Source organism: Acanthochromis polyacanthus, chromosome 12 (assembly GCF_021347895.1).
Source record: "Acanthochromis polyacanthus isolate Apoly-LR-REF ecotype Palm Island chromosome 12, KAUST_Apoly_ChrSc, whole genome shotgun sequence".
Taxonomy (NCBI): Eukaryota; Metazoa; Chordata; class Actinopteri; family Pomacentridae; genus Acanthochromis; species Acanthochromis polyacanthus.
This window is the reverse complement of record NC_067124.1, coordinates 22,049,972-22,064,611: the sequence shown is the minus strand read 5'-3', so window position 1 is coordinate 22,064,611 and position 14,640 is coordinate 22,049,972. Positions and strand designations below refer to the sequence as shown.

At 37.9% G+C, this 14,640-nt stretch overlaps 1 protein-coding gene and 1 long non-coding RNA gene across 2 annotated transcripts; both read left to right on the top strand.

The window, feature by feature from the left end:
- The first annotated feature begins 1,487 nt into the window (after positions 1–1,487).
- Positions 1,488–8,117, top strand: dhdds (dehydrodolichyl diphosphate synthase). The gene is given in 10 exon segments (XM_051956928.1): positions 1,488–1,589; positions 1,926–2,006; positions 3,079–3,132; positions 3,134–3,196; positions 3,288–3,430; positions 5,350–5,466; positions 5,580–5,681; positions 5,813–5,927; positions 6,617–6,724; positions 7,381–8,117. Coding segments are annotated over 9 exon segments (1,008 nt in total). The 5' UTR covers positions 1,488–1,589; positions 1,926–1,943; the 3' UTR covers positions 7,624–8,117.
- A 1,598-nt stretch (positions 8,118–9,715) lies between these two features.
- Positions 9,716–13,312, top strand: LOC110951619 (uncharacterized). The gene is made up of 6 exons (XR_002595757.2): positions 9,716–9,909; positions 11,207–11,221; positions 11,461–11,487; positions 11,860–11,907; positions 12,096–12,152; positions 12,667–13,312. It is a non-coding gene; the product is annotated as an uncharacterized LOC110951619 (long non-coding RNA).
- Positions 13,313–14,640: the final 1,328 nt, after the last annotated feature.

Below are 14,640 nucleotides of genomic sequence, written 5' to 3'. Positions count from 1 at the left end.
CCTCTGAGCGCACAGACAGTACACCAGGATGCTCTCGATGGTGCATCTGTAGAAAGACACCAGCAGTCTCTGGGAGATGTTGTTCTTCCTGAGCACCCTCAGGAAGTGCAGTCTCTGCTGGGCCTTCTTCAGTAGCTCAGAGGTTTTCACAGTCCAGGTCAGGTCCTTCTCTAAGTGGACTCCCAGAAAGCCGAAGTCCTCTACCCTCTCCACACAGTCCCCGTTGATGATCAGAGGTGGAATGTCTGTTTTAGTCCTCCGAAAGTCGATGATGAGCTCCTTGGTCTTGGCTGAGTTGAGGAGCAGGTTGTTGTCTCTGCATCACCCAGTCAGCTGCTACAATTCAGCCCAGTATGCGGACTCATCCCCCCAGAGATGAGCCCCACAACTGTGTCGTTGGCGAACTGATGATGGTGTTACTAGGTGCGTAGAGTACAGTCCGATGTGAAGAGGGTGTAGAGCAGAGGCTCAGCAAGCAGCCCTGGGGGAGTCAATGCTGAGGCTGATGGTCCCAGATGTGTGGTCTCCCACCCTCTACCTCTGCCTGCGGTCCGACAGGAAGCTGTAATCCACATGCAGATGGAATGTGGAAGTCCAAGGTCTCCCAGTTTACCCACCAGTTTGTGAGGAAGGACGGTGTTAAACACAGAGCTGTAATCCAAAAAGAGCACCCGCGTGTATGTCCCCTGCTGCTCCAATTAAATTTAACTTTTACCTGTAATGATTTTAAGAGCCAGCAGGTGTCAGTGTGGAGCGACACAGTTGGGACGTCAGGATCCAGGGGGCGCGCCGCAGCACTTCTGACGCTCATCCATTCGTCACTGATTGACAGGTACAGATACCTGACGATGACAGTAAAGATCTATTCTGATGGGCGATTTTTCATATAATAATCATGTTTAATTTTTTGCACCAATGCAACTATGATAATTTGTTTTTTGCACAAATTGATCTGACTTCCCCACGTTTGGCCTGGATTGTATTTAAATATATACAAGTACAGCTCGAATTAGGTACCTGCTACCGGCTACCTACAGCTGGAATTAGGGTACCTGCTACCGCTACTGCAGGACTGATGTACCTGCACTGCATTTATTTGTTGTTCAACGGAAATGGGTATCCCGCAAGCCAGTGTTCTTCTAAATGCTGTACTTCCTGCTTCTGTGTTGTATGTTGTCTTTTTTGTTGTTGATGTGACTGCAGCGCTTTTGCCCAAGACAAATTTCCCTAGGGACAATAAAGTTTATCTATTCTATTCTATTCTAATCCAAGTGATTTTCAATCCATGTGTTTACTTGTAATAGAGTTTTGTCCATGTGTTATTTTACTTTTACTCCAGCAAATGTTGCGAAGATTATACCCTTACTATGAAAGATTTTGTCCACTCTATCAGTTATTCTATTTAATCAAATAATCAAATCAAATAATGTGTCTGCAGCGACCATCCTCATGTTTTGAAAATCTGCTAACCGCTGACAGGAAGTCGTCACCGTGCGGCGACGTCACTTGACTCTAATGCGGAAGAGGTCGTCATCGTAAAAGCTGTGAGTTGGAAGGTCTGTGAAATGTGATAAAATCATTGCAATTTTGTGAGTAGAACAGCTTGTGCTTCCATTTTGAATGAATGTAGTAATTTCTAACAAGAGTTTGTGTTTTCTGGGCGATGTGTGACAGGGTTTGTGCTTTTTTAGCCTCATAGCAGTTTAGTTCATTGCATGTCTCGTGAGCCCGGCTGCATTTAACGGTGGAATCCATCACTCGCTGCTTGTCAAATGATATCTTTCTAAAAATGGAATGTTAATATTATACTCTCACAAACTGCCGGTTGCATAAACAGCAACTCGGGATTTTTTTCTGCAAACTGTGTCGGTTATAAGTGCAGAGTCGCGAACCTGTTTTAAGTATTATTAATTACCTATTTCCAGCTCGCTTGAAGCCTGAAAATGTCGTGGATAAAAGAAGGTGACTTAAACCTGCTTGAAAAGATTTCTGCCAATGTCCTAAAGGTAAGCCAGTGTCTGTAACAAAATAGCGCTCTGTTTAGCCTCAGTTTGTGCCTCTATTTACTGCTATTTACATTACAGTCACTGATCTTCATCAGTTTAAACCGAAAGAAAGGAAACCCTACATTAATTACTTCATAAGCAGTTCTGGAGATATTACCTGAACCCTTAATGACTTTTCGAACCATTTGCAAAATAACAAATCTCTGAAATTATACCAACTTAGTACTGGAACTTATTCATTTTTTTTCAATCTGTATGCCATGTCTGTGTTGATATATGTAATAACATTATTCACATACAACATTGTTGTTTGTATGTCTCATCTGTCGTCAAAACAAGCAGATGTCATTTCCAGCTACCTAGATAGGAAATATAGTTGAAATGTGATTTGTTTGTTTTCTATCCGATTGCAGACAGAATGTTTTTCTTATCCAGACAGTTTCAAGAGCCAGAAAATCATCTACAGAGTGTGGTTAACACGTTTCTGGGATTTGAAACAATCTAATTTTCTGACAACTGGCTTCATTTGATTGGAAATACATTTGATTCACAAACTGATGATGCTCTCCAATCGATGAATCATTTGGACAAGAAAATGCCATAAATAATGCAAATGCCCATCACAATTTCCCTGAGCTCTCAGCTTCCAAATTACTTGTTCTGAGCGGAAAATGGTTCAAAACACCAAATGTATATGATCAATTTTTTGTAGAGCTTTCAACTGCATCTCACAGTTGTCATCAATGGTTTGAGATGTCTCATTTTCTGCTTTCATCTGTGATGAAGACAAATGATGCGCTTGAAATGTCTGGGGGAAAAGCTGAGTGGGCAGTTATTGTGTGAAGATTCTTTCAACTACTATTTCTAACATCAAGGAACAAACTTTCCAAATGTGTGAGGTTAAAATATCAGATGGTTTAGCAATCTTCACTTTAGAATCAGACATGTTAGTCTTTTGAATTGGGTTAACCTATTATAATCTGTTGATTTCAATTACATTTTCTGCCTTTCAACTAAATTTTTTCTCAGTCACATCGCTTTTGGGTCCCTTGTTTTGCATTTCGTCTACCAGGCAGGACCCATGCCTAAGCATGTGGCCTTCATCATGGATGGTAATCGACGCTTTGGCACGTAAGAAAAACATGGAACGCCAGGAAGGACATATGCAAGGCTTCAACAAGCTGGCAGAAGTGAGTTTGCATTTAGAATCAAAGAAACCACTGCCATCTGGGTGTAAATAACCTGCTCATTAATATCTATCCATTGTCTCTGCCACATCAGACACTACGCTGGTGCAAACATCTGAACATCCCAGAGGTGACGGTGTACGCCTTCAGCATTGAGAACTTTAAACGCACTAAAGAAGAAGTGGATGGACTGATGGAGCTGGCCAAGCAAAAATTTGAGAGGCTGTTGGAAGAACGGTGAGTTTCAGTTTGAGCTTTCCACCTTGCTGTTGCATGTGGTGCAAGTCACATGTCATATGATACATCATATGAATCACAGCTTCCTTAAAATAAAGTTGAGCGTAACAAAATGCAGCCCTCAAGCACAGCTGCATAGTTGAATAGTTGTCTTTTCAAGACTGAAACTTAAGTTTCAGTTTTAGTGTTCTTCAGACAGATAATGAGTAGCCAATCTTTACAAGGATTTTTGAACACCATCTGTCAAATGCTGCCAGCCAGTGGCAGCATTTGACAGTGAACTTTGGAGTTCACTGTCAATGTTTCAATGTCAGTATGGTCGGATTTCAAAACATCCACAGGGATCTGGCTGGAAATGTTGAAACCTCTTTGGGTGCAGCTGGACACAACAGCGGTTTACAACACTGACACAGAAACACTTATTGCTGCATTGGGCATTGAGTAAGATAGACTACGGACTGATGGCCAAGAGGAAGAAAGGCTGACCTATAAATAGGAGCGCATAATGTCAATTATTTCCATTGCTATTTTGGCTTCTACGGACTTCGTTTTGCCATCTCAGTATGCCAGAATATAAAGTTTACACCTGTGGGTTTTGCATTAAATTGCACACTAGCTCTGGTCTTGAGCTGTGTGCATTTGCCAAATACTTTCAAACCAGTTAACAGCTGCCACAGTTGAATTTTAAAGCAAATGTGGAAGGGTTTTAATCCACAGTTCCACAAAGACCAAGAGACTTTTTCTGACATTGCAACGTATTTCTCCATGCTTTTCTACAAGCAGGAATATTTTCTAGATGACATATCTTTCCTTTTGGGACATTAACTTATGGTCATCTATCTAGTAGTAGCTTGTTAGCTAACCAGCCATTTAATGCTCCTCATTAGTCTGTGAATGGTTCCAACAGGACCATGTAACTAAGTTTAGTACTTCAAATGCTTGCATTTGAGGCAGTTTTAAAAATATAGTTTTGTCTAGAAAATATATTATGTGACAATATTTTAAATGCACCAGTGTGGCATATTGTGAATAATCTTATTTAGTCCTTATGCTAATAACATTTATGACACTGATCTATGTTTTTATAATGCTGATCAAACTGTCTAACAGCCCTTGCTACAGAATAATGATGATGCTGCCACCACCACAAGAAATCACACTTCCCAGATAGCAAACTATGGGTGAATCAATGTTGAATCTATGTTGAGACCTAACGTCGAAATTATACAGAAAGTGCAAGGTTGATAAAATGTTGAGTCAACGTTTGCTTACGTAGATTACATGTTTGCAAACATAGATTCAACATTAGTTAAACATTGACCTGTCAAACATTTTAATTAAACCAAAATACAATGTAGATTCAATGGTACCTTTTAAACACAAACTTCAATGTTGACAAAATGTTGTTGAATCAACGTTGATCCAACCATCAGTCTTCAACCGTAACCACAATTCAACCTTCTTAACCCTACTTCAACATTGATTTAACATCTTTTGCTATCTGGGTAAAGTGTGATTTATGGTTGAAAAGCAAACGTTGACTCAACATTTTATCAACCTTGCGCTTTCTGTATAATTTCGACGTTAGGTCTCAACATACATTCAACATTGATTCACCCATAGTTTGCTATCTGGGTTATCACTCCTTCTGATAAACCATGATTAGTGTTAGTAAAATAAACACCTGCACATGACAAGCCACTTTTAAGCGAGACACTGCACAACAGACTGTTCCAGGGAAAGGGTATAGAGTGGAAATTCCTATGTGTTGGCACCTTTGTCTCTCGACGGGAAATGTAGACAGACACGTTTCGGCAGTCATGCATAAAATTGAGTAATCTTTCTGTACGCCATGTTTGTCTGAATACTTTTCTTTTTTCTGTCTTGTCCTCTAAATGCCATTTTACTCTGCCCTTTAGGGACAGTCTGGAGAAGCATGGTGTTTGTATCCGGGTCTTGGGTGACTTGAATATGCTGCCGCTTGATCTACAGGAGCTCATTGCCAAAGCCGTAGTCACAACCAGGGCTCACAATAAGTATGTCCAATAATTTATGCTCCTATTAGCCTCATCATTAGTGATTTAACTACCATACGTTGTTATATTATACATTGTAAGGGACCTCAAGAGCGCAAATTCTTGTTTTGTAGATGTTTTCTCAACGTGTGCTTTGCCTACACATCGAGATATGAGATCACCAATGCGGTCAGGGAAATGGCTTGGGGAGTGGAGCAGGGTCTAATCAAAGCAAGGTAAGTGATAGACAAGACAGCTGTGAAAAAAAAAATCCAGTTAATATTAAATAACCTGCTGAATAATTTATAGAAACATAACCTGAGGAGGCATTGCTCTCTCATTCTGTCCATATTTCTGTGATGCTCAGTGATGTTTCAGAGTCATTGCTAAGTGAGTGCCTGTACAGCAATAACTCTCCCAATCCTGATCTGCTCATCCGCACCTCAGGAGAAGTGCGCCTCAGTGACTTCCTTCTTTGGCAGGTGAGGAATGGGAATGGTTGTTTGAAAAACTAACCGCATTTGTAGACAGGAATTGTTTCTTTCTAATGCTCCTACATCACATTAAGATTGAAGTAATACATTTACAAACTTGCTTCAGTGTTTAGTCATTGTTACAAGTTTGGGGAAAGAATTCTTTTTTTTAATTCAAGCCCAGTGCCATGTAAACCTAGCAGTTAAACTTGTATTTCAGGTTATGTTTCCCAAGCTATTTACCTCCGAGCACTATTTTCAACAGAGATGTCAGTTCATGTAGACTCGAAAACTGTTGATGCTGGAAAAAATCAAATCTGTAATTTATGTGTCATTACGTTTATCTATGCTTTGTCTGTAGCAGTGATTAAAGATAAGAGATGACCATGTGGTTTTACCAACAAAAATTTGACTACAACAACTTATTCATGCCAGTTAAATTGACTCAATTGCTTTAATGTAGCTAAAAAAACAGTATATCTTTCTCATTAATAACGACCATTAATGGTTAGATCTTAAGCTTTGTCTGAGAAACACCATATTTCTAAGTTGCTGTGTCCCTCTAACAGTCAATTATTACCTCCAGTTTAGGTGGTATAATTTCAGGCAGACAGTATTGGACCAGTTGACTATATTGCGTATAATGCGAACTGTAAAAGCTTCACTTGAAAGACTTGTATTGATTTTCATTTCTGCAGACTTCCCACTCCTGTTTAGTGTTTCAGTCCGTTCTGTGGCCGGAGTACTCATTCTGGAACCTGTGTGAAGCCATTCTACAGTATCAGTTAAATCACAAATCCATCCAGGTAAGGCTTCGGTCATAACAGTTTTTTTTTTTGTCATCCACAATGTGTGAATCGGCAGTGGAAAGGGTGTACAAATCAAGAACATCTTAGACTCACAGTAGCTTTGTATAAATACAGATCTTGAGAAGCTCATAGTGATTGCTGTTTGAGGTCCTTTCAAATGAATTCATTCAATTTTGAGACTCGAGTGTTAAAAAGCAATATTTTGACGATTGTCTCCTCAGTCAGTGTTAGTGAGGACCCTCACGCTCCTGTGTAGCAAATGCAGTTCACTTGTGTTCGCCATATGTCAACATATGAACACAGTATGTGATTTTTTTTTAGGTCTGCCTTTGTCCTTTATTAAATGTTTGCATTGTCTATAAGGGGTGTATTAGAAGTTCAGACAGCCAGCACGAAAGCAGCAGTCTGAGTATCTGAAAAGCACATAATAAAATAATAATGACTAGTATTGAACCCAGTCAGATGAATTTGTTTAGCTACTCTAAGTATTACTTTGTTGACATATAATTCATACTGTGTGTTGAGTTTGGGGATATATGAATTTGATTACACGTCTACAATACGGTAAAAAACAACTTCAGATTTGAACTGGGGAATTGAAGCAACTCCTATCTATATGTACCAAATCTGAGTTCTGATGTGTTGCATTACAGAAAGCCAGAGAGCTCCATCGAGAGCATCAGGCTCTGCAGCAGCTGGAGGCAGATCGCGCCTGTGTAGCAGAGCACCTGCAGCATCATGGGAATGGAAAGCCTGCCGATGCCCAGAGAAGACAAGAGGCACTGCTGCACTACACCGCCTGCCGGGAAGACCGAGTTCAGGACTTCCTGGAAGCCCTGAAGCACAAGAGAGACTCTTTCTATAGTGACTTATGCAGTGAACCTGTCTTGGCCTAGGGGAGCTTGGAAGAACAAATCCTCTGTTGAAGTGGTGATGAAACCTCTTCCGTCTTCTTCCCAAAAGGGCTTCTGTGGAAATGGGAAGAGCAAGCAGTGACTGCGAGTGGGTTCATTTTGTTACTGATTTGTACAGGACGAGAGGGTAATTTTACCCCTATGGGGCTGTAGAGTAATTGTGATATTTATGATTGTAGATTTAAGAAGTCTAACATGTGGAAATGTCTGGTCAAGATGCAGTTAAATAATGGTGTAAACTGTGTGTCAAATGCATGCCGTTTATCGGAAGGTGAATTTAAATGAGCATTAACTACGGGGTCCTGTTTTTGGAAATGTCTCCAAACAGTCATCCATAGAACTCAGTGCAGTGTTGCATTTTTGTTGAGGCTTGAAAGAAGTGTTGTTTGTTGAGTGTGGTCTTGATGACATAACTATATTTTGACCAGCATTCTTTAACATAATAAAGTGATTACTGTATGTCCGATATGATTAAATGATGTGTGGCTCACTGTTTGTATTTACATACTACATATCTAAGTTATTGCTGCCATCTGGCTCTTATTATATTGATAGTTAATGCCTTAACTTGTGCTCCAAAGAAATTATGATATTCACAAGTTCTGGCTTGCTGATGTACAAGTATCAGGGCAAACCAAATGACTGTATTTGATTCAGATTCATGGGATCTTTCTGCAACAGGACAAAACATTCATTTCTACTGCTAACTGTTTTTTTTTTTTTTTAAGTATTGCACATCTTCACTAATAGACCACTTGTTAGACATTTATTGTTTATGGTAAAATAATGTTTATAATTACCATTTTGGTCACATTATGACTTAGCGATGCAGCACGAACCAGGAAATAATCATTTTTTCGATTAAGTTTGATGGGTTTTCATCAATTTGAAAAACAGAAGAAGTTACATTCATGTCAACTCTCCGTCTGTTGCCCAGAAATACAACATCACTGATGAAAAGGACAAAAACACACCAAGCTTCGCATAAAATATAAATAAGATATAACAGGCGTGACAAGAACAAGCATAAGCATTCATTTTAGAAGGAAAAAATGTGTGTGGGGGTGAGTCTTACTTGAACAAAGCAACAGACAGCCTGAAAGTAAAAGGAATAGTGCCAATCTTTGCAGACATATCCAGACTAACAGGTCTGTCATGAAATATAAAAAGGGTGCACAATTCTTGCAAAAATACTCAATCTTTAATTTCCAAGGCCAAATGCAAGGTGTCTTAAATCAAATGACTAGTTTTTCATCTTTGAGCGTTTCTCAGTAGGCAAGACTAATGAACAAAACAAGTGGTTGTCTTTGAGAAGGAATTTTAAGTATCCTGCATCACTTGAACAGTGACAGAAAAAAGCATTAAGATACATTTGATCAAAGAAGCAACACTATGATATGAAAAGTAAAAGTTCTGCATTAAAATTTACTTAAAGTATCAGAAGTCAAGAATCTTATTATATATTTATCAATTATATATTACTGCAATAACTTTACTAATGCATTGACATGTAAGCAACATTTCAATATCGTCTAGGTATGTCTAATTTTAACTATTCCATGTGCTGTTGGGTAGCTAACATTCATAAAGATTATACAAACACAAACATACAAACCAGTTTTGTGTGGAAATAGTAAGACGTAATTGTATTGCAGAGGAGTACAAAGTACACTATTGCTCTCTAAAATGGAGAGGCGCAGAAGGATAAGTTAATACTCAAGTAAAGTAAAAGTACAGGAAAATTGTCCAATTTGTACTTGAGTAACCCCGTGCATTTCTGCTTGTTGTGCTATACAAATAGCATGTGTACTTAAATATTTAGTCATGGTTAGGTTTGTTTGCACAACATGTCCACTTTATACCTTAAACAATGTGAGAAGTGCAGTAAAATCGAGCTGCCATTGCCTTTATCTACATTTGCTCGACTACCACCTGAACAGAAAGTGTCGCTACAGCGCCTCCGTCTGGCTCTTCTGGGGATTTCTGTAAGCCGCTTCCTACCCTCTTCAACAAATGGGCGGGCCATAGAGTCACATGACACGTGTGCGTCCAATGACAAACGTCGAAGTAGAAAACTGGTTCGAACCGGTTTCGATCTTATATTTCAGTGTATAAACTACAAAAACATTCGTTTGCATTATACATTCGCCATTTTAGACTGCGACGGGTCGGTTGTTATCTGTTATCTCTTCGATAAAAGCCCGTTTAACGGCTGTATTTTTGTGAATTTTCTGGTCCTTTGTAACCAACAACATGGGCAAAGCGAAGGTAAGCTTTTTATTTAGTTTTTTTTTCAGTCTGCGCATTTGCTTCGTGCTGGTTACTTAAGGTGAACGTTAGGCTGCGTTTGATATTTCTGCATCAGAGGAACGTCATCATCCTTAACAAACGGTCGAGCAATGGCGGCACGATAGTGGAGGTCTATGCAAGCATCTTCCCATTCGTCGAAAATAAAAGTGCTTATTTTTAATTTTCTTATAAAATATCCCTAAACGATTAGACACGACGATAACGTTCATATTCGCAATTTGTCACCCAAACTCTATGCTCTGTCAAGTGCAACCGTTTGACATGGCGCTGTGAAAAATTTCTAACATCGTCTGTCTTTTCCCTCTGTGGAAGTAGGCAGGGCAAAAATATTGACAGGTTAAAACGCAGCAGCAGCAAACTTTCCAATACACGCTGTAAATGTTTCTGTAGCCAGCACGTCCGCGCCGGTACATCATTAATTATTATAGTCATCTAACGGTAATGCTACGTGATTATTTAGAGACCAAAATAGGCTCCAGCACAACCTGCAAAAATGAGGAAGGAGTGGGGGAGGGGAGGTGCCCATCATGATTTGTTTGTCTGTTTTGAATAAGAAAAATCGGGCTTGTGCCAGCATGTGAAATCTAAGCACTCTTAGTACTTCGTCACCTACGTTGATTTGACCAACAATAGACGTAAATAAACTCTGCTCGCGTTGCTGTCTATAAGTGCGTATCAGACATGTACAATACGATTTTTTTTAAAAGCAATTTTTCTAAATTATGAACATTTTGTTGCATTAGGATTAATTTAAATTTGCGTGTAGTCTGTTGCTGAGTGCGGTCTTGTTAAAATACATTTTAAACATACAAAAAGGTAAATTATTTTAAAAAATAAAAAAATCGACTAAATCTGTACAGAAATGTAATGACAGTTTCCGTGTATCTTCTGCAGGCTTGCGTTTAGCTGCAGTTATTGTGCAGCTACAGATTAGCAAAGTAATAATCTTATCAGTTCCCCAACAGCTGTCTGTCCGCGCGCAGTGATACAAAACAAAGGAAGCTGTCAGGGCGCCAAGACGGTGTCATGGTGACAGGACAGCCCGAATTCGAATTCAAATATGCGCGGGAAGGTCTTTGTGAATTTCAAAATCAGCAACAGTGAACGAGGCTCTAAATTTATTTTTAGATACTGGTAGTACATTTTGTCTTCTGGTGCAACTGCAATTAATTTCATTTTATTGTGCTGTTTGAGTTATGAACAATTTTTTTCAAAAAGTTTAATATTGTGGTTTTTTTTGTTCTTTCTCTTTCAGAGTGAGGCCTCTGAGGTTTGTCAATAATAACCCATTTTTATATTATTCCTATTTTATTGATGCTATTGTCTTGCAAAAACATTGTACAACTGTGTCTTTTTTATTGTAATGAAATGTTTTTATTTACAGTTGGTATTTAATTTTGATGAAAGCTGTCTGGCATTGTCTAGTCCTGTAAATATTGAACTTACCTAATGCAAACTAGTCTAGTCTGTAATTTTACTGATGTTTTTGTTCCTGCTCCATTTTAATAGGCAAGAAGATCTGCACGACTGGCATCGGTAAGTTCCTTAGAAATACAATTAAGTAGCCTATTTTAAACAATTTCAGTTTTACTATATGTTTGCTCTTGTTTTTTATCCACGAGTAGGTTGCTTCCTGTTAACAATTTTCCATAAAAAATAACTTTTAACTAGTTTAAACTGAAATATTTGTACAGTGTCACCTGTATATTTGAGTGTACAATTGACCATTTTGTATTTATGTAAAATCTTTTAATCTAAGTATTATTATTTGTGATATCACTAGGCGATATAACATATTGCCAATCTATTGTGGTTACAGTAAAATGTGAGAATATGTTTTTCACAGTACCATTCTCTATTATTGTGTTATCTATTGTCACAAGTTTAACTGTATTTCTTCATGTTTAGCTGAAAACAAATAAACCACCAGTGGAGGTGAAGAAGAGAACCGTGAAGGTATGAAACTTATCTGTTAGCTGTATGTCACATGTGAAACCGATTTGGTTCCTTGAAAGGAAATGAATTTACCCTCTCTCATGAGCAAAAGGGGAAACCCCTTTGGCCCACATGGTTTGATCTATTTGACATGTGAGTCACCGTCCTGAGAGCTCTAATCAGTGTGTCATTATCATTTTATTTTGCAGAAGCCGTCCAAAGCAAAGAAGGAAAAACCAGCTGAGAATGGGAACACCAAGAATGAGGTTTGTTACTTTAATGAGAAAGAGCTTCCTCCACAGCGGTTTCACAATATACATGTTATTTTTGCAAGTAAGTTATGTTGTGCTTTTTTTAAACTTCATCCAAATGCTTCAGCATTTCATTTTTGAGCACAAAAGTAAAAAGATAAACTAACACAAAAAAAAACAAACGACTGCAATCTGTCAAAATAATGTGAAGGAAAATTAGCAAAACTACATCTTGAATATGGTTTCAGGAGTCTAAAGTGTTGGTTTCTTGGTGCATTTATCCCTGTCAATCATAAAGAAATACTTGTCTTTGCAATTTGCCACCTATTACATGGTTTACAGTAGTAAAGTTTGTAACTTTTTGTCTTTACTTGGTATTATAAGGAGTAAAACTTGCAGCTACCCAGCAAAAATGAAAAGACAGGGAGAAAATGGAAGCATAATGATCACAGTGGACAAGAATGTACTGTCACGTGGCCAAAACAAGCAATGCACATAACGTGGCTGCTGTCGTACTTTCTCTTCCCAGGAGCCAAAGGCCGACGCCGCTGAAGCCAAATGAACGGTTGATGTGCTCACTCTGTCTACTTGGTGATTGTACAGTTTTAAATAAGTATTTTTTACCAAGTTTTATATTACAAATGTCATTTATAGGTTTTTGTTTTTGGCTTGCACTTGATGTAACAAAACTGTTTTCAGTCATATCCATTGTATATCCATTTTAAAATCCGTCCATATCCCGTAGACGTGGCATTCTTAGTTTGTCTAATCAAGTTGTTTTTTTATTTTAAACTGCTGAATAATAGACACTTTCCAACAAGTTGGATTTTGAATCTAATTTTAAACATTATGAGGCAGCTAAAGCATATTAAAATTTGCAGGAGAATAGGAGCTTTGGCTTTTATCTCCTTGTATTTTGATGTTGAACTAATAAAAGAATTGCTTACCAAATGTTTTGAAACACTGTATGTTGACATGAAAACTAGTCAGTTAAAATGAGACAGAAAAATCCTGTCATTAGGTCAAACTTTTAATAGACCCCAAAAACATGTTTGATGTGAACCTGTCATCTGATGAAAAGTTCTGTTAAGTTATGTTTCTGTTTGGAGAAAAGAAAGCTTTTCTGACTTCAATGGCTGATCTAAATGTTCTTGAATAAAACTTTTCAAAATGTTCTTTTGGGGTTATTCTTTTTTTCTCAATGTTGTGAGGCAGTGATCTTGAATGGTGATGTTCAATCATCTGCAGGCTCTATCTTGACAGAACACATTGTTTAGATGGCTGTTTATAATTACATCATATTTATAATAATATTTTAGGAATGTCTCCATCCCACCAGATGTTTTACTTGGACAAAAGTAACAACACCATAGTTTAAATATGTTACAAGTATGTCCTGCAGCAAAAACGTTTTAAAAGTGAAGTATATATAAATAGGCCTTTTTATGCTTTAACGTATACTTGGAAGTAATAATAAGTACACATTTGAATTTGATCCAGTCAAGTTGGAGCTATTTTAATTACTAAATATAGTAATATTGTAAATACATTATTCTCCTTAAAGTATATATTTTTATTTTAAATGTTTTTCAAGGTATGTTCAAGAGAATTATGAGAAAGCAACTGTAGAACTACAAAATCTATTAAAACAAGCTGAAATGACCTGAGTTTTTCACGTTTCAAGGAAATGTGTAATACGTTTAGCATCTTTTACAAGTCGCATCAACAATCACATTGCAATAGTTCTCTCTCAAATGAATAGATGGAAGTAGAAGGCTGTAGCAATACTTGATACTTAAAAGCTGTATTTTAAAACAATAGTTTAATTTTTGTAGTTGCATCACATAACTGACTAAAACAAACCAGCATTAGTTATTCCAATTCAAAACATCACTGAGGTAAATACACAGGCTCTTAAAATGAAGTTAGATCAGAAAACGTTCTAGAAGATATTAATAAAATATTAGCATATTTTGAGTTTGAGTAAATTCATATTCAACAGTATAATACTGTGTATCTCTCAGTGTAATTCAGGACATGAAAACACGATCATGGGGGAGACTGCTAACTTCAAAGTTGTCCAAGAGACAATCATCACCCCAGTTTTTTTTCCAAGAAGAAGATGAGAAAACATTCACTCTAAGAATACAGACAAGCTAAAGGCTGTTTTCAAAGCAGCCTCAGAAACATCTTTATGCCACACCACACTGATGTATTTATTGGAGGTAAAGGAGTCACAACCTCATCCATCCATCCACTAGACAAAGCTTAATTCTCATTGGAGTCATAGGGGGGAGCTGGACTTAGGGTGAAGGCAACACATAGAGGCAAATAATCACACTCACATTCACACTGATATGGACAATTTCGAATCACCAACTAACCTGAGTATGTTTATGGACTGTGGGAGGAAGTCAGAGTACCCGGAGAAAGCCCAGAAAGATCTGCAGAAAGTTCCCACGGCAGGATACAAACCAGAGATCTTCTAGGTACAAGGCAACAG